The following is a 19,739-nucleotide window of genomic DNA, read 5'->3' as shown; positions in this document are numbered from 1 at the left end:
AATAATCCTAGTAGAAAATAACTCTAAATATTCCTATTTACCAGTCACATTAAAATCATCACCTGCATGAGCAATGAGCCGTGCTCCCACTAATTCCCCAACCATGACTGTAACATTCGGTGCAATGGCCATCATTCGATTTTGTAGATATTCATAGAGCTGGGTTCTATACTCTGAGATTTCAATTACCTAGTATAAAGAACAAAGTGGATATGTCATAAATGATGTGAGTAAAAATTATATAAAAACCACCATCTGAAACATTACAGTCCTTCCTAAATTATCACAGAACAGCTGTGCAATCCTGGGAAAACGAACCACTCCTTACTTCAGTTTCTCATTTTAATACATATTTTATGAGATAATAAATGTAAACAACCTAATACGCTGCCTAAAAATGTTAGTCAACTATTAATTTGGTTAAGTGCTCAGCTTTGCCTCAGGTCATGATCTCACGGTTTGGGAGTTCAAGCCCTGCATCGGGCTCTGCGCTGACAGAGCAAAGCCTGCTTCAGATCCTCTGTCCCCCTCTCTTTCTGCCTCTTCCCTGTTCATGCTCTCTCTCAAAAACAAACATTAAAAACAAAAACAAAAACAAAAACAAACAAAAACTCCAAGGGCTAGACATTGTGTCATCCTCTTTGGTACTTTTTTTTTGTTTTGTTTTTAAAGACTTTGTTTTTAAGTAATCTCTGTACCCAACATGGGGCTAGACTTTAAACCCTGAGATTAAAAGTCACATGCTCTATCAACTAAGCCAGCCAAGTGCCCTTCTTTGTGATTCTTGTTTAACTATCTCCAAATGGGCAAAAAGGGGCTCCAGGCTACAAACACAGAGGCTGGAATTAAATAATTCAAACTGTAATTCTGTCTTCTTAATGGATTTATAATTCATTATCCAGACAATGCTAACAATACAGATAAATTAGTGTTCTATTAACTTTACTTCAGTATTATTTTCCCCACTAAGTATATAAATCAAGATGGCATCAGATGAGGTAGTGACTGAACACCCTCATGTTTGTCAGGTGATTAGTAAATTTAAAAATCATCATTGCCATCAGAAAATTATTACATAGCTGGTTCCAACACAACTAGTTTCTCCATGTATAGTTTACCTGAGTGCAGAGATGTAGAATATTGCAAATATCTTCTTCTGAAACCTCTGTTCCCATTGATATTTCTGCAGCTGCTTTCACTTCTGCTTCAACTTCCTCTGGCAGTAATTCAGAAAGTTTAGCTGAGGCATAATTCTTCCTGTCGCCTATGGAATGTTTGCAGAGGATGAGGAAGAATCACTCTTCAACAAATTATATAAAACCCAAATAGTAACAAAACAAAACAAAACAAAACAAAAGGTAGAAATAAGCCAATGAAAAGGGTGCCTAAACAAAACAAAAAGCAAACAAGTCTGACCTGGATATTTTTCTTATGTAAAGGCTTAATTTTAGAGCTTAAAATCTCTCCCCACATTTCTCTTCAAAAAAAAAATATGAATTAGATAAAAACAAAATACCCCATGAAATAGGACTGATAATATTGTGACAATTTGTAGCCAAAGTTTCATTAAAGCCAGCGCCATGAATTCTTGCGGTGGTAATATGGTAATATAACATGAACCTGGTAAGTCCTATTTATCAACAATGCCCAAGCCCCTCTACTAATATTACTGTACTATTAATATAGAATATAGCAGTAACAGCATAGACAGTGTACTAGTTTTATTATTAATATAATGCACGATATTCGAAGTCTACAGTTATTCGTATTAATGGCAAATTCACTATGAGATATATTCACCTGAAGATGCCATTTTCAGAAAAACCAAATTACAGGGGCATCTGGGTGGCTCAGTCGGTTGAGTACCTGACTCTTGATTTTGGCTCAGGTCATGATCTTACAGTTTGTGTCAGGTCATGATTTTACAGTTTGTGGGTTTGAGCCCTGCACTGGGCTCTGTGCTGTAAGTGTGGAGCCTGCTTGGAATTCTCTCTCATTCCCCATCTCTCTGCCCCTCCCCAGGTTGTGCTCGCTTGTGTTCTCGCTCTCAAAATAAATAAATGAACTTAAAAAAAGAAAAACGAAAGAAAGAAAGAAAGAAAGAAAGAAAGAAAGAAAGAAAGAGAAAAACCAAATTAGAGAACGATGCTCTGTTGTACAGGCCATCAAAATCACAGATAACTGTATCTGAATTCTGACAGACACTAAGATCACTACACTCCCAAACACATAAAAGTCATAAGGAACTCTGGGAAGCTCAAGGAAAAAGCATTACTATAAACTCATGTTTTTGGATGCAAATAATTATTTTCAATGCCTTAAAAGATAAAGTTACTCACCAACTTTCTGTAAACACTTGCAGTATGTCAAATTATCTGAAATAATTTTTCCTAATTCAGGAAAATGCCAGCCATACCATTCTCTACACCGCATAATGTAGTTGTTTAGTTCTTTATCTAGATCATCTAACAAGGCTGCAGGAGATTAAGATGGAAAAGAAAAGAACTTTTAAAAAGGCTTTGAAAAACTGTGGTAAAATATACATAAAATTTACTATTTTAACCATTTTCAAGTGTAGGTTTCAGTGGCATCAAGTACATTCACAATGTTGAGCAACAGTCGCCCACTATCCATTTCTAGAACTCTTTCATCATACCAAATGGAAACTCTGCACCCAATAAATAACACCCCATCCTCTCTTCCTCCCATCTCCTGGTTATCTCTTCTACTTCCATTCTCTATGAACTTGCCTGTTTTAGGTACCTCATAAGTGGAACCACACAATAGTAATGTTTTTTTGTGTGGTTTATTTCTCCTAGCAGGTTTTCAAAACTCATATAACATGTTGTAACATGTATTAGAACTTCATTCCTTCTTAAAGATAAATAATAATCCATTGTGTGTATGTATTCCATTTTGTTTACCCATTCATCTGTTAATGGGTATATGGGTTGTTTCCATCTTTTGGCTATTGTGAATAACGCTACTGTGAACACAGATGTATATATACCTGTGAGTATCTGCTTTCAATTCTTTGGAGTATATACCCAGAAATGCAATTGCCATTTAAAGGGATTTTTAAAACTAGAAACAACAGTTAAGAATCTGATGTTTTCAAAATTCATTTAATGACTTAGGAAAACGACCTATTACAAAGCCAAGTGAAAAAAGCACAATGCAATAGATTCTACTTAGTCATTTACTTCATGGAAAAACACACATCTGTTAACATCACTAGTGTTAATTCACGTTATTTCTACCTAGTTAAATTATGGGTGGTTTTCCTTCTCAATTCTGCATTTTCTAGTTTCTCTACTTCATTACTAAAAATTCTAACTGAACTCCTTTCCCTTCCTCAAGTGCTAACATTACAAAAAATACAGTTTTGTTTTTTGGTTTTTTTTTTTTTTAATTTTTTTTTTTTCCAACGTTTTTATTTATTTTTGGGACAGAGAGACAGAGCATGAACGGGGGAGGGGCAGAGAGAGAGGGAGACACAGAATCGGAAACAGGCTCCAGGCTCCGAGCCATCAGCCCAGAGCCTGACGCGGGGCTCGAACTCACGGACCGCGAGATCGTGACCTGGCTGAAGTCGGACGCTTAACCGACTGCGCCACCCAGGCGCCCCAAAAAATACAGTTTTAACAGGAGGAAAAAGTCATGAGGATTAGGCCTCCCATGGATTATACTTACAAATTGCCTGAACAATCATGGTATCCACTTTATCAGCACTGAATTTCAATCTATATCGGGACAAGCTGGGGATAAAAGGGAAAAATAAGAAATTACTGACAGCATCTATGAAAAGAACTAACAGCTTAAAAAATTGTTTAAAACCAATCCCCTCTTCTTGGAGCTGCATTATTTTAATTTTCCCAGCATGAGAAAATCAGTTGAACAAGAATACAATATGCAAAATCAGGGGCGCCTGGGTGTCTCAGTCAGTTTAAGCATCCAACTCTTGGTTTCGGCTCAGATTGTGATCTCATGGTTCCTGGGTTCGAGCCCCAGGTCAGTGCAGAGCCTGTTTGGGATTCTCTCTCTACCCCTGCCCCACTCATGATCTCTCAAAACAAATAAAACAAACAAAATATAATTATGCAAAACCAGGAAATACACATTTAAATTTTTTAATGTTTATTTATTTTTGAGAGAGAGACAGAGAGAGACAGAGAGAGAAAGAGCATGCGCCAACAGTGCGTGAGATCATGACCTGAGCCGAAGTCACTTAACAGACTCACTTAACTGAGCTACTCAAGAGCAACGTGGAAATACACATTTAAAAAGAAAATACATCTGTCCTATAACCTATATTTCAGAAACATGAATTAATTTATGACAGACAAAAAGGATGATGCTGTGCAATGCAAGTCATATTGGCTCATACATGATTTTTACAAGGTACCAATGCTTTATACCAGTAGGTAAGTAAAAGTACAGCACTGTTAACACCTGAAAACAGAAAGCCATGGAGGAACAGAATTGTACATAAGGATTTTTTTTAATTTTACTTATATTTATTTATTCTTATGTTTTGTCTCCCTCCCTGTTTTTATATTATTTTTGCTTTCCCTCCCTTATGTTCATGTTTTGTATCTTGAAGTCCTCATAAGAGTGAAGTCATATGTTTGTCTTTCTCTAATTTCATTTAGCTTAATACCCTCTAGTTTCATCCATAGTTGCAAATGACAAGATCTCATTCTTTTTGATTGCGGAGTAAAATTCCATTGTGTGTGTACACACACACACACACACACACACACACACATCCATCAATGGACATCTGGGCTCTTTCCATACTTTGGCTATTGTGGATAGAGCTACTATAAACATTGGGGTGCACATGTCCCTTCAAAATAGCACACCTGTATCCCCCGGATAAATACCTAGTAGCACAATTGCTGGGTCATAGGGTAGTTCTATTTTCAATTTTTAAAAAAATCTTCATACTACTTTCCAGAGTGGCTGTACCGGTTTGCATTCCCACCAGCAGTATACAAGGGTTCTTCTTTTTCCACATCCTCACCAACATCTGTTGTTGCCTGAGTTGTTATTGTTAGCTATTCTGACAGGTGTCAGGTGGTATTTCATTGTGGTTTTGATTTGTACTTCCCTGATGATGAGTGATGTTGAGCATGTTTTCACGTGTTGGTTGGCCATCTGGATGTCTTCTTTGGAGAAGTGTCTATTCATGTCTCTTGCCCATTTCTTCACTGGATTATTTGCTTTTTGGGTGTTGAGTTTGATATATTCTTTATAGATTTTGGATACTAACCCTTTATCTGATATATCGTTACAAGTATCTTCTCCCATTCTGTCGGGTGCCTTTTAGTTTTGCGGTTTACTCCGCTGTGCAGAAGCTTTTTATTTTGATGAGGTCCCAATAGTTCATTTTTGCTTTTGTTTCCCTTGCCTCCAGAGACGTGTTCAGCATGAAGTTGCTGTGACCAAGACCGAAGAGGTTTTTGCCTGCTTTCTCTTTGAGGATTTTGATGGCTTCCTGTCTTACATTTAGGTCTTTCATCCATTTTGAGTTTATTTTTGTGTATGGTGTAGGAAAGTGGTCCAGGTTCATTTTTCTGCATGTCGCTGTCCAGTTTTCCCAGCACCACTTGCTGAAGAAACTGTCTTTATTCCATTAGATATTGTTTCGTGCTTTGTCAAAGATTAGCTGGCCATACGTTTGTGTGTCCATTTCTGGGCTCTCTATTCTGTTCCATTGATCTGAGTGTCTGTTTTTGTGTCAGTACCATACTGTCTTGATGATTACAGCTTTGTAATACAGTTTGAAGTATGGGATTGTGATGCCTCCAGCTTTGGTTTTCTTTTTCAAGACTGCTTTGGCTATTCGGGGTCTTTTCTGGTTCCATACAAATTTCAGGATTGTTTGTTCTAGCTCTGTGAAGAATGCTGGTGTTATTTTGATAGGATTGCCATAAGGGTTTCTTAATCCTGGCACTGTTAACAATGCGGGCCAGATAATTCTTTGCTGTAGGGGCCTATTCTGTGTAGAGTGGATGTTTAGCAATATCCCTGGCCTCTACCCATTATGTTAGACCTGAACCCGTATGTCACAACCAAAAATATCTCTAGACACTACCAAATTTCCTCTACGGGATATTTAATTGCCCCTGATTGAGAACCACTACTGTTATACAATGCCAACTAATCAAAAGCTTGTATCTTGACTCAGTTTAGCTAGTAATGTTCTTTTAAAAATGCTTATTACATAGGGGTGCCTTGGTGGCTCAGTCAGTTGAGCATCTTGATTCCTGACTTCAGCTCAGGTAGCGATATCACAGTAAGTCCTGAGATACAGCCACTCGCACGCCACAGTAAGTGAAGCTGGCTCCAGATTCTTTCTCCCTCTACCCCTCCCCACAACCTCACTCTCAAAAAAAAATGCTTGTTACAAAGTTCTTCTTGACTTTTATGTTCATCTCTGTAACTCAGTAGCTTTAACCCTTTCATTGATTTATGCTATGTTTTGTTCAAAGGTACAGATCTCCGTTTATAGTATTATTCCTTTTATATAAATTTAACATGTCTTTTTAACTGTATTAACATATAGAGCTTTTTTTTAAAGTTTATTTTGAGACAGCACTAATGGGGGAGGGGCAGAGAGAGGAGACAGACAGACACAGAATCCGAAGCAGGCTCCAGGCTCCAAGCCATCAGCCCAGAGCCCGACGCTGGGCTTGAACTCATAAAACTGTGAGATCGTGACCTGAGCCAAAAGGACACTTAACCAACTGAGCCAGCCAGGATTACAGGGCTATTTTTGATAGTGCTCTGGTTATAAAGTTGCATAGATTTTGAGTAGTCTATCTTTAATCCTATCTATTCTTCACCGAAAAATCCTGATAGTTTAGTACAATTTCACAATATGCCGAGGTTTTCGGGAAAACATACCACAGTAAAGCAGAAATGCCTGTTCTAATGGACCTCTGGTTAAACATGATAGAACAATGTGCTTCTCTTTGCCTTATTATAAAAATTCAATGAAAATCAGTAAAATAAGCAACATAGATACACAGCAGACCATAGCAGGTAAGAAAGTTCAGGAAGATGAAGACGGAGGGATAGCAAATGATTCAGCAGATATCAGAGAAAAGAAAAAAGAGAAAGCCCAAGTATTGTGGGACCCAATGCTCATAAGACAGAGAATGCTTATGATGAGGACTGCCTGGTTTCCAGCCCTGGCTTTGTCACTTACCAGATAACTGACTTTGGGCATCAGATTCATCTATAAAACGAGGATACTACTACTACTACCTTCCTCATAAAATTATTATGAGAATTAAATTAGTATTTACAATATGGTTAAACCAGTGCAACATAATTGCTTATTAAACAGAAATAAGCGGACTTTGTTTTCCAGTAAATCTCACCTGTGTGCCAATCCAAGACACATAGCTGCCATTTCACGTGGTTCTACTCCAGGGATTAATCCATCCATCTGGGAACGAATTCCTCTCATAAGTTCATTAACAACAGGACTATGGATACAACTGAGATTCAGCTTTTCCTGTAAGAATAAGAATATCTATCTGTATCAATGAAATAGAACTTTTCCTAAAACCATTTAATTATTAAAATAGAACAGATTTAAATATATATTTCTCAGTTTCTTAAAAAGCAGTTTCTAGTGTGTGGGGAGAACACTAAATGCAGATTTAAAGAATTTTTTTTAATATTTATTTTTGAAAAAGAGAGTATGTGAGCAGGGGAAGGGTAGAGAGAGAGGGAGACACAGAATTTGAAGTAGGCTCCAGGCTCTAGCTGTCAGCACAAGGACCAACAGAGGGCTGGAACTCATCAGGCTGGGCTCAAACTCACAGACCGAGAGATCATGACCTGAGCCGAAGTTGGATGCTTAACCAACTAAGTCACCTAGGGCCCCCAGACTTTTTTGACATGGTCCAGTACTATAAATGTACTTTCTCTTCCTTATGATTCTGCTCTTTGTAAAAAATATTTTATTTAAGTAATCTCTATACCCAACATGGGTCTCAAACTCACAATCCCAAGATCAAGAGTTGCATGCTCCACCTACTGAGCCAGCCAGGCGCTCCCGATTTTCTTAGTAACATTCTTTCCTCTAGCTTACTTTATTGTAAGAATACAGTATCTAATACGTGTTGACATACAGAATATGGGTTAATAAACTATGTATGTCATTGGTAAGACTTCTGATCAACAGTAGGCTTTTAGTAGTAAAATTTTGGCGGAGTCAAAAGTTATACACAGATTTCTGACTGTGTGTGCGTGTGTGGGGGGGGGAAGGGGTGGCACCCCAACACATAAGTTGTTCAAGGGTTTACTATACAATATTTTTACACACACACCCTCCACACATTAATAAATTTTGTTCTGCACCCATTCATTTCTTTTCACTTTGCATTGTATTTGGTATTCAATTCAATAATTCATTGTATTGTGCTAGTTTATCCAATGCAAATAATGACATGCATGCAAAATTAGATGTATTACATCATGTTTAAGAAACAAATATTTGGTATGTATGAGTGATCTTCAGTGTAAGTTTTTAAAACAGAGAAACTGAAAAGAAAAAAATAAAAATGCCCATAATCCCACCATTCAACAATTTCTTCTGTACTATGCTAAAATCTAATGTTTTCAACAGAAAACTACAAACACTTGTGGGCACACCAAAGAATGAAGATAGAGATTGACATCATCACAGAAAACTTCATTACTTACCAGACAGTGTTAGAAATTCATTTAATTGAACTTCTTAAATTCACAATCCTGGCCAAAAAACCCCCTCAAATCTACTTAGCATTTTCTTACCTAAAAAGACCTATTTAACACGGGGTGCCTGGGTGACTCAGTCAGCATCTGACTTCTGGCTCAGGTCATGATCTCATGGTTCATGGGTTCGAGCCCCGTATCGGGCTTGCTGCTGTAAGCGCAGAGTCCACTTAGGATCTTCTGTCCCTCTCTCTTTGCCCCTCCCCAACTCGCACACGTGCACTCTCTCAAAAATAAATAAAACAGTAAAAAAACAAAAAAACACAAAACCCTACAACATAATATAAACCTTACTTTAAGAATTAGAGGTATGGAACACCTGGCTGGCTCAGTTGGAAGGAGCACAGAGGGTCTTGATCTCAGGGTCGTGAGTTCAAGTTCCATGTTGAAAGTAGAGATTACTTAAATAAACTTAAAAAAAAAAAACCCAAAAAACAGAGGTATATTCACAAACACAATAATTAATCTGTCACTGTAAGATCTACAATAACCACTGAAGATCAAACTATCGCAACCGGCTCTCAAACTCTTCTTTTCGTTCTTGGGAGCCCATTTTTCCACTATTTCTACCAATCTCTAGAAACTCTACCCCCTGCTAAAGTTTTCTAATAAACACACACACTCAAAAGAAATGTCATGTTTCCATTTCTGTTGAAAGAAAAAGAAATGTGGCTGAACAAAGACATGGCAGGATACAGTGTTAACAGATTATCTCTGGGCAGCAAGATTAAAGCTATTTTTTTTTTTTAATCATTTTAGGGGTATCAATATTTTCTACAATGACCAGGCATTACTTTTATATGCTTAGTATATCTTGGAAATCAATTATTCTATAGGTAAAGGAGAAAAGATCAAGTATGAGAACTTAAACAACTCAATGCAAAGCCAAGTCTTTGTAGTTGCTAAGCTGTATGGTGAACTCTGATTAGCAGGCATGAAAAAAAAATTACCTTTATGACCCCTCCTAGTTTAGCATCAGCTACGGCCAAGGGTTCATGAGCTTCTTTTACTATTTTCTTCAGAACTTTCTTCAGCTGCTTATTGATTTTGCCCTCCATCAGAGCTGTAAATGCTTTTGAGGAAAAAGAAAAACCAAAGAATTCTCAAGTTTCTAATTTTAAGAACTTAAGCTCTCATTTAAACTTAAAAGATAAAGCAAAATAAACATTTCCTTTTACCTTTCAAAAAGGGTGAATTTAACATTACTTCTAAAATGAAATGATAAATGTAAAAAACACTGAAGGAGTTACACATTTGAATTTCATCTGATCTTCCCACCCCCATTTCAGCTCTAGAATTGGGAATTAAAGCAGAACCAACATTCCTTTCCCTATGTAATAGGAAATCTACTCTTGAACTCAGAGCTAAAATCATAAAACGTTAGAAACAATCTATTCTGGAATCAAAAGTAAATTCCCTCTCCTATATCATTATAAACAAACTGGCCTGTAAAAGGAGTATATTCATTTGGAAGGTCCTGCTGCGGGGTAAGGATGTCTGAGTGGAGGGCTTTTGCTAATCCTGATTCAGATATGTCATCAGGCCTCTGCTTGTAAACCTCCAGTGATGGGGAATTCCCCACTAAAGACAGCCTCTTCAATCTGAGACTGCTTTCATTTGTGGAAGGTTCTAAATCTGCTAATTTATTAAGTCTCACTATTCTTTAGGCTTACACTTAGATCTTCTGGACCCACATGGACTGACACCTCCTGTTATCTGTGCTGGTTCTGGCTGAATTTAAAGTACTCCTGGCAGGAAGGAATTCTGTCACAATTTCTAAGGCCAGGCAATTTATGCTTTATCAGCCAGGTACCTGCTCTTTCATGACCACATCTCCATCCATTTGAATTACAAGTCCATTTCACCTGTTGTCTGGGAAAATGAAAGGTGAGGACAAAAATCATCTGGCTACCATAAAGCTCTTACAGAGGTTGAGACACTCTAAGAAGTTGAGACTCAAGCTATTTTTGTTAGGTTCCAACCATACTGTACAATACTGACTCCTTATGATCTGCCTTTCTAATAGGAGTTATCTTACTTCCTTTTATAATTAAAAAATTTCAACTTCCAGCTTCTGTTCTCAATCTTGCATACCATCATTTTTACATTTAAAAAAAATATTTATTTTTATTCTTGAGAGAGAGAGAGAGAGAGAAGGGGACAGAAGATCTGAAGCGGGCTCCCAGCTGACAGCAGGGAGCCCAATGCAGGGCTTGAACTCACAAACGGTGAGATCATGACCTGAGCTGAAGTCACATGTTCAACCTACTGAGCCGCCCAGGCACCCCATCTTTTACATTTTAACCTGGAGTTTTCCTTTAAAAATTCTTTTCTTATAAGCAAAAATTTCTACTCTAGATCTAATGCTTAGATTGATCTTCCCTTTATTATGAGAAAACCTGTTAATTACTCTTCATAATATGTATTTTTTTGTTAAGTTTATTTTTGAGACCAAGGGAGAGAGTGTAGGGAGGAGGAGAGAGGGAGAGAGAATCCCAAGCACGCTGTGTACTATCAGTGAGAACCCTGATGGAGAGCTCGATCTGGGCTGCCCCTGTAATATGTATTTTTAAAAGATGGCAAACAGGGGCACGTGGGTGGCTCAGCTGGTTAAGCATCCAACTCTTGATTTCAGCTCAGGTCATGATCTGACAGTTCGTGGGATTGAGCCCCGAGTCAGGTTCCTGCCTGACATTGCAGAGACTTCATGGAATCCCTGCTCTCTCTCCCTCTCAAAATAAATAAATAGACTTAAAAAATAAATAAATAAAACATGGGAAACAGAGATGGTGATGAAGTTAAGAGGACACTGAGTCTTGGGGCACCTGGGTGGCTCAGTCGGTTAAGTGTCCGACTTCAGCTCATGTCATGATCTCATGGTTCGTGGGTTCGAGCCCTGCGTCGGGCTCTGTGCTGACAGCTCAAGAGCCTGGAGCCTGTTTCAGATTCTGTGTCTCCCTCTCTCTCTGCCCCTCTCCCACTCGCACTGTCTCCCTCTGTCTCAAAAATAAATAAACATTAAAAAAAAAATTAAAAAAAAAAAATAGAGGACACAGAGTCTTTATTCTACTTCACTGGCCACTTCCCAGTAATTTTCCCACTTCATCCAAATGTAGGCTGGTGCCAAATTTTTCTGTGGCATTTGGAAGACTTGCAACTTGAAAATCAGACCGAGAGTAAAGATAAAGCTCTCCATACCAACAGCATATTTGAATTTCTAGGACCAATATAAATTCTTTTTTTTTAATTCAATCTTTTATTTAAAAAAAAAAGTTTATTTACTTATTTAAGTAATCTCTACACCCAGTGTGGGGCTTGAACTCATGACCCTGAGATCAAGAGTCACACTGCCCCTCCAACTGAGCCAGCCAAGCACCCTAAAGACTTTAAGTAGGCTCCACATCCAATGCGAGGCTTGAACTCATGACCCTGAGATCAAGAGTCTCATGCTCTACCAGCTGAGCCAGCCAGCTCCCCACCCCCACCTCATATAAATTCTTGACATCACAACAGATCAGACTGTTTCTTGGGCTACGGAGTTTTAAATGTACACTACCATATCTATAACCACTCAGTTTTGGTTTTGTCATACTATAATTGCTTTTTACAGGGAGTGGGAAGTTAATTTCCAGGAAAGACTACTCTCTTAATAAGGTGATGTTGAGTTTCTGGTAAAAATAGATGAGAAAAGGCAGATTCCTGACAGAGCTCACTACTTTCATCCCTTTATCCAAAATATTTATATGCTAGAATCTAGCAATTTCACAGCGAAGAACAATATAGTCTCTGCCTTCCTGGAAGGAAGATGGGGGAGGGGGGCTGACTTTAAATTCTTAGCTAGTATGGCATTTTAGCCATTTATTTTACAGTATTTTAAGGTATACCAAAAGCTCAGTAGGGAAATGAGATACCTCTTAAGCCTCAGTTTTTCTGTAAAATAGTTATTAATATGTATCCCACAGGACTGTTTCAAGGATTAAACAACAATTTTGAAATGATGAGTACAAAATCTGACACACACTACATGATCAACATATTAGCTATTAATAGTAAAAATCTGGGGGCACCTGGGTGGCTCAGCTGGTTGAGTGTCTGCCTTTGGCTCAGGTCATGATCTCACAGCTCGTGGGTTCAAGCCCCATGTCGGGCTCTGTGCTGACAGCTCAAAGCCTGGAGCCTGCTTCAGATTCTGTGTCTCCCTCTCTCTCTGCCCCTCCCCGACTCATGCTATTTCTCTCGATCTCAAAGATAAACATAAAGAAAAATTAAAATAGTAAAAATCTGCTTCATGTCTGGGTAGAAGTAGACCATTTAATATGGACTGGTCAGAAATAGCCCAAAAAAGATTAAAGAAGTAATATGCAAAAGGGAATTCAAAAGAAGTCACTTGGGATCAGGGCCACTGCACTTTATAGCTTCAGCAGGAGCTGTTCAAATCAGTCTATGTGAATATTGCACACCCTACCTGAGTTGGAAAATAATGAACACAATCTTTTTCTATAGAGTTTTAGCAAAACTCTACCCATATAATTTTAAAGCTGTGATAAACTGATCTTTTAAAAAATTCTCTAGGCAGGGAGGCACCTGGCTGGCTCAGTTGAAAGAACATGCAACTTGTGATCTTGGGGCCATGACTTCAAACCCCAAGTTGGGTATAGAGATTACTAAAAAAAATAAGAACAAAAACTAAAATTAAAAAAATTATCATTGTTGTGCTTTAATAGCTCTATGAGGCTTTAATTACTGACTTACTGATGCAGCAGCCCTAGAACTCTTTTTAAAAATTAAAAAATTGGTCTTATTGGGTCTTTCTTCAGCTACCCCTCTGCCAATGTTGGGGCGGTCTATTAATATTCTAGCATGTTTAGTTAGATTCCTAATTTTAACAAGAGAATTATACTCCTCTTTTGTGGCTGATGAACAATATTATTTGGGTCTATGATATTCTTGCCTAATTATAAGCCATATTCTTTATAGTCTACATTTTCAGGTTATACCAACAAGCAGTTGGCTGACTTAATATATAGAACTTAAGCAACTGAAAAATCCATGATTAGAATTTTATATCCAGTCTTCTTATTTTCCCTAACACTATGGGCAGGGGGGAACAAGCTTGTTAAGACCAACTGCTTATTAAAGCCAAACCTAGATGATACACCTTATTACTTTATGTCTGTTCTCCCATTATGAGGACTGGTTGAAGGATATGAGCCATCCATTCTTCATGTTCCCTTCAGATTAACTCTTAAGGCTCTGTGTAGGTTTCATACTAAAAAAAATCCCCAAAAGCTGCTTTATTATTATTTCAACTGTGAATCCTGGCTATTCTCAACTTTACCCTTGAATTAAAATCATCAGAGGGCTGTGCACTTGACTACATTACCTTGGTCCCTTGTAGAACAGCTTTTACTGAATTGTGCTTCAGCATTATGCTGTTGGTTTCCACAGGGAGATCAACTTAACCACTTCTCACACTCATCACATGGGGGGGAACAAGCCCTATGGTGAAAAAAGCTAACTCAATGTTGTCTCAGTGGTAGTGACGAATTAGAGTTAGATCACTTAAATTCAGTTCCAAAAAGAATGCATCATTGACAACATTGAATAAGGTTAACTCAGGCAACTGAAGCACATAATCTTTTGATAAGAATAATACATTGACAAGATTATAAATAAAACCAAAAAAAGCTAGTCTTTCACTTTACCTGCTAATGCTTCTGCTGTATCCTGAAATTTCTCAAAATGTTTAAGCTTTACTCTAGAAGGAAAAAAAAAAAAGAAAAGTTATGAGGGCAAATTGATTCTTCAAAAGCCATATATTTAGGAAAGAGGTTCTGGACTGTTTTCAAAGCATACACCAACAAAATAAATTTTCCTGTTACTGGGCATGAGGGTGCAAAGTTAGATAAATTCATATTAAAACAACTAGTTTCTCCAAATACTAGGTCAGTAATGTCTGGACTAAGAGAAGATTGTAGGGTTTGAAGGAAAAATAGCTAAGAGGTTTGGTACCACATCTCAACCACAGGAAAGATGTTGAAGCCTGAACATAACCTCTGTTGCTTAAATCTGGACACAGATGCCTTTTACTATATGGAATAGGAGACCTTAGAAAAGGAATTAAGAGTACCTCTCAGGTCAGGAATCTCACAACACTGATTTGTCCATCTAGTACAAATGTCATTAAAAAATAGCTAATGGTCTGGGAATGCAAGCTGGTGCAGCCATTCTGGAAAACAGTATGGAGGTTCCTCAAAAAATTAAAAATAGAACTACCCTACGACTCAGCAATTGCACTACTAGGCATTTATCCATGGGATACAGGTGTGGTGTTTCGAAGGGACACATGCACCCCCATGTTTATAGCAGCACTATCAACAATAGCCAAAGTATGGAAAGAGCCCAAATGTCCATCGATGGATGAATGGACAAAGATGTGGTATACATATACAATGGGAGTATTACTCAGCCATCAAAAAGAATGAAATCTTGCCATTTGCAATTACATGGATGGAACTGGAGGGTATTATGCTAAGTATTAGAGAAAGACAAAAATCATATGACTTCACACATATGAGGACTTTAAGAGACAAAACAGATGAACCTAAGGGAAGGGAAACAAAAATAACATAAAAACAGGGAGGGTGACAAAACAGTAGAGACTAAAAATATGGAGAACAAACTGAGGGTTACTAGAGAGGTTGGGGGGGGATGAGCTAAATGGGTAAGGGACATTAAGGAATCTACTCCTGAAATCATTGTTGCACTATATGCTAACTAATTTGGATGTGAATTTTAAAAAATAAAAAATTAAATAAAAAAAAAGAACTATGTTGCTTTATTTCCAAATATTTGTATTCTTAAAACCAATTTACTATTAGCTTGTAATATATTTCTGTTGACATTATAATATATGCCCTGTGAGATTTCAAGCTTTTGAAATTTACTGAACCATATTTTATTACCCAGCATATGGTTTATCTTAAAAAGCATTCCATCGGAAATTGAAAATAATGTATGATACGGAATTTTGTGAGGTTTATCAATTACATCAATGTATTCATTATTGTTTTTATCTAATCATTCTATCAATTATGAAGACAGTGATATAAAATTAATCTATTTTGTCTATGATTTTCATTAATACACTGTCAGTAAGAAATGTGACAAATAATTCAGGTGTATTTCTTTTTAGAAGATAAATGAGACTTAAGCTCCTGCTGTTTAATAAACTCTTCTATAAACAACAACAACAACAAATAGCTAATGGTCAAATCTGACTCCTGTTACCCTTATTTTACTCTCCTCCTCCCCAACACACTTATGTGGAAGGTAACATCATTTTATATTCAACAAAAATATACAGTTAATTCATAATTCATTGTTGTCTCAGTGGTAGTGACGAATATTTGAGTTAGATCAGTTATATTCAGTTCCAACAAGAATACATCATTGACAACAATGAATCATGTTAACTCAGCCAAATGAAGCATACAGCCCTTTAAAAAGAAAAACTAGTCTTCTATTGTCCCTAAAATAGTATTGTCTTAATTAAGGAAGGTTTTCTTATCTGCCAGGGAACAAAAACCCTGGTGATCCCTTAAATACATTTAACAATACAAAGATTTTAGGAAAAAATAGTAATTTCAACTTATTGTGCCTCACCCCATCCCCATTTCCACCCTTTTGAAGTGGCATCTGTTGGTGTCTATGCCTGCATAAACGCATACACAGATCTAAGAGAACCTTGAAACAATGGGATCACATATATATCACTGAGAAGCATGATTTTCTTGGTATACCACAGTCCTCTCCCCAGGTCACCAAAGGATCTATAGATATACTACAATTTATTCAGCAATTCTATTACTTGGGCCCCCTGGTTAACTCAGCTGATAGAGCATGCAACTCTTGGATCTCGGGGTCATGAGTTCAAGCCCTGCGTTGAGTGTAGAGATTACTTACAAAAAACACACCTAAATGTTAACTAATTTCTTAGTTTCAAGATGACTTACATTTTATTTGCTTTCTCTGGAGTTTCAAATTCTTTCCATAAACTATCAACCTCTTGAAGTTTCTTCTCATTCAAAACCTGTAACAAATATTTAAATGGCATAGCTTAGACATATATAACTACACTCTTCAAGTACAACTGTACATGTAAAATGAGAGTGGTGAAAGCTATGTTCTCATTGAAATAACACCATTTTTTTACCCACCATAAATGCGTGATCAAATTAGCAGCTCAAGTACCCCATTTAATAACTGGATGGAATTCAGTTGATGACTTTGTTTAAAACTTCCCATTTTGAAGGAGTCACTAACACCTTCACAAAACATGTTTTTTAATTTTTTAAAAATATTTATTCATTTTCGAAAAGAGAGAGAGAGAGAGACAGAGCGTGAGTGGGGGAGGGGCGAGCGACAGAATCTGAACCAGGCTCCAGGCTCTGGGCTGACAGCACAGTACCCGACACGGGGCTTGGACTTACAAACCGTGAGATCATGACCTGAGCTAAAGTCGGACGCTTAACCGACTGAGCCACACAGGCGCCCCAGCATATGTTTATAGAACAACAAAAGACTTTATTTCCCTACTTTCTAGAATAAAGAATAAATTTTATTTACTGCTTATGATCACCCTAACATCAAAGTACTAAGGATTTCTCTAAAACTGAGATACTATCAATTTTAAGATACATCCTGTTACAAGAAAACTTAAAATGAAAAGGGAAAAAAAGGGGCACTTTAAATCTATGAAACAGTCATTAACAATTAGGCATACATATTTAAGGCTTTTTGACGGTCTTCTCAACATTTTATTTATGCATACTTTTCAGAATCACACTATATACCATTTAGCATAACACGGACACAATTATAGGTTTTGACAACGTAGAATTAGACTGTATGAAAATACCACCATCTTATGCTCTTATAGAAGTTTAAGGTCTTTCTAAATTTTCCTTATTCTCCTTCAGAAAACAGTTTTGTATGTACACATGTTGTATTTCTATAAGACATACTTTACTAGACGTGCGGTTAATTGATCATATAGGAAATGCATATTTTATATTTGACAGATGCTACCAAATTGCCTTCAAGAGAGTCTATTAGTTTCATTTAAATCAAGAGTTAAAAGGGGCGCCTGGGTGGCTCAGTCAGTTAAGCGTCCGACTTCGGCTCGGGTCATGATCTTGCAGGTGAATTTGAGCCCTGCGTTGGGCTCTGTGCTGGCAACTCAGAGCCTGGAGCCTGTTTCAGATTCTGTGTCTCCCTCTCTCTCTGCCCCTCCCCTGCTCACACTCTCTGTCTCTCAAAAATAAAAACATTAAAAACAAACAAACAAACAAAAAGAGTTAATAAAACATTTCCCACACTCTCACTAATTCTTGATGGGATAAGTCAACTGACCAAGCATAACACAGGGTAGACTCAATCCTAAAAACCATTTCCTCCGTATTTAACATCCTTGAAACTGACATGCCTTACAATTGATGGGAGATAAATTTAATTAGCAGTGCAAAATAATAGCATATTAAATTTGGTGAAATATAATACAGATATTATGTCTTCTTGTGGGAAAAATACTCAACTGATAAATTTAAAACTATACCTTACTGATAAACATTTTATCAAATCCATTATCACAGAATATTTACACAGTAAGATTTATTGCCCAGTTACATCTAGTGTATATTTTTGTGATAAAACATAATTACAATACTTCAAGTTGCATTTAATTTCTGTCAGACAAGTATGGCAAGATGATTTTAAGGAGGATTTGTTGTGGGGTTGCCTGGGTAGCTCAGTCAGTTGGGCATCTGCCTCTTGATCTGGGCTCAGGTCATGATCCTAGGGTTGTGGGATCAAGCCCTGCGTTGTGCTCCATGCTGGGTGTGGGGCCGGGCTTGGGATTCCCTGCCCCACCCATCACCCTCTGCCCCCCTTCCTTAAAAAAGAAGGGGTGGGGAGAAGGAGAGGGAGAGAGAATTTGTTGTGTTCTTTAAATTTAATCTCACACAGCCAAATTACATATATTCACAGAACTTGAGAAGTCAGTCAAAACAAATCAAAATGAAAAAACTTAAAAGACCAGAGTAAGAGCACTACATGATCACAAAACATAGTGTTTGTATTAAAAAATTACAAGCTGGGGTGTCTGGCTAGCTCGGTCAAGAGAGTATGTGACTCTTGATCTTGGGGTTGTAAGTTCGAGTCCCACGTTGGGCACAGAGTTTACTTAAAAATGAAATCTTTACAAAAATTACAAGCCACTAACAGTTTCTTTTTTTTTTTTTTTTTTTAGAGAGACAGAGAGCAAGCGAGCAAGTCCAATGCTGGGCTTGATACCTGAGCCACCCAGGCACCTCTAACAGTTCTATTTTGTGTATCACCAGAACTTCCAACAAATCTCATGAATGCACTGAAACATTAACTGTTACTTTTTGATTAAGTAAGTTCATAGAATAGTTCTAACTTTTGGAAATAGTTTTAGAGAATGCAGCTAAACCATACCCAAAAAGTTCATGAACTGCCGAGAGGATATGTATCAAACAGGGGACATGACTCATGAGTAAAATCTACATTTTTTCCTAGTTGAAAAGCAAGATAACGTTTGGGTAACAACTGGCATAGTTAAGAGATATTATCAGCATTCTAAAAGTAACAAGGGAAATGTAATGAAAACATTCATGACTACTCAAAGGTCTCCAAAGACTGTTACAAACAAAACCTTGTTACTAAATGTTTCCAATTGTGCTACAACTTACTGAAGAGAACAGTACTAATAAAGACAGTCTGAACAAAGAGATAACTGCTACATTTTCTGTAAAATGTGTCTCAAATTTTAGTCATTTTCAGACAGAGAAATCTGAAAACATTTGCATACAAAGTCCATTTCAAGTTTTATCATTTTGGATTATGATACAATAATTTCCATTTCCAAGTAGAAACGGTGTGTA

The 19,739-nt window shown here is 37.3% G+C and overlaps 1 protein-coding gene and 3 non-coding genes across 6 annotated transcripts in view; all 4 read right to left on the bottom strand.

Moving 5' to 3' along the window:
- Positions 1-19,739, bottom strand: part of NOP58 (NOP58 ribonucleoprotein) — a 33,814-nt gene that overhangs the window by 9,023 nt on the left and 5,052 nt on the right. Inside the window, exons 2-9 of one of the 3 annotated variants that reach the window (XM_007089981.3) lie at positions 16,791-16,867; positions 14,481-14,533; positions 9,726-9,847; positions 7,392-7,528; positions 3,694-3,758; positions 2,340-2,474; positions 1,119-1,264; positions 63-189 (exon numbers count right to left, since the gene is read on the bottom strand). In XM_007089981.3, coding sequence (XP_007090043.1) covers positions 63-189; positions 1,119-1,264; positions 2,340-2,474; positions 3,694-3,758; positions 7,392-7,528; positions 9,726-9,847; positions 14,481-14,533; positions 16,791-16,867 — 862 coding nt within the window. Of the gene's footprint in view, positions 1-62; positions 190-1,118; positions 1,265-2,339; positions 2,475-3,693; positions 3,759-7,391; positions 7,529-9,725; positions 9,848-14,158; positions 14,250-14,480; positions 14,534-16,790; positions 16,868-19,739 lie in introns of those variants that run through there. The other 2 variants (XM_042995082.1, XM_007089982.2) reach the window with 2 other exon arrangements.
- Positions 982-1,063, bottom strand: LOC122241775. Its single transcript, XR_006221998.1, has one exon. It is a non-coding gene; the product is annotated as a small nucleolar RNA SNORD11B (small nucleolar RNA).
- LOC122241768 lies at positions 14,294-14,380 on the bottom strand. Its single transcript, XR_006221991.1, has one exon. It is a non-coding gene; the product is annotated as a small nucleolar RNA SNORD70 (small nucleolar RNA).
- Positions 16,153-16,241, bottom strand: LOC122241767. Its single transcript, XR_006221990.1, has one exon. It is a non-coding gene; the product is annotated as a small nucleolar RNA SNORD70 (small nucleolar RNA).

The sequence above is a fragment of the Panthera tigris genome, chromosome C1, assembly GCF_018350195.1.
Source record: "Panthera tigris isolate Pti1 chromosome C1, P.tigris_Pti1_mat1.1, whole genome shotgun sequence".
In the NCBI taxonomy this organism is placed as follows: domain Eukaryota; kingdom Metazoa; phylum Chordata; class Mammalia; order Carnivora; family Felidae; genus Panthera; species Panthera tigris.
This window is presented reverse-complemented; position numbering and strand designations above follow the sequence as displayed.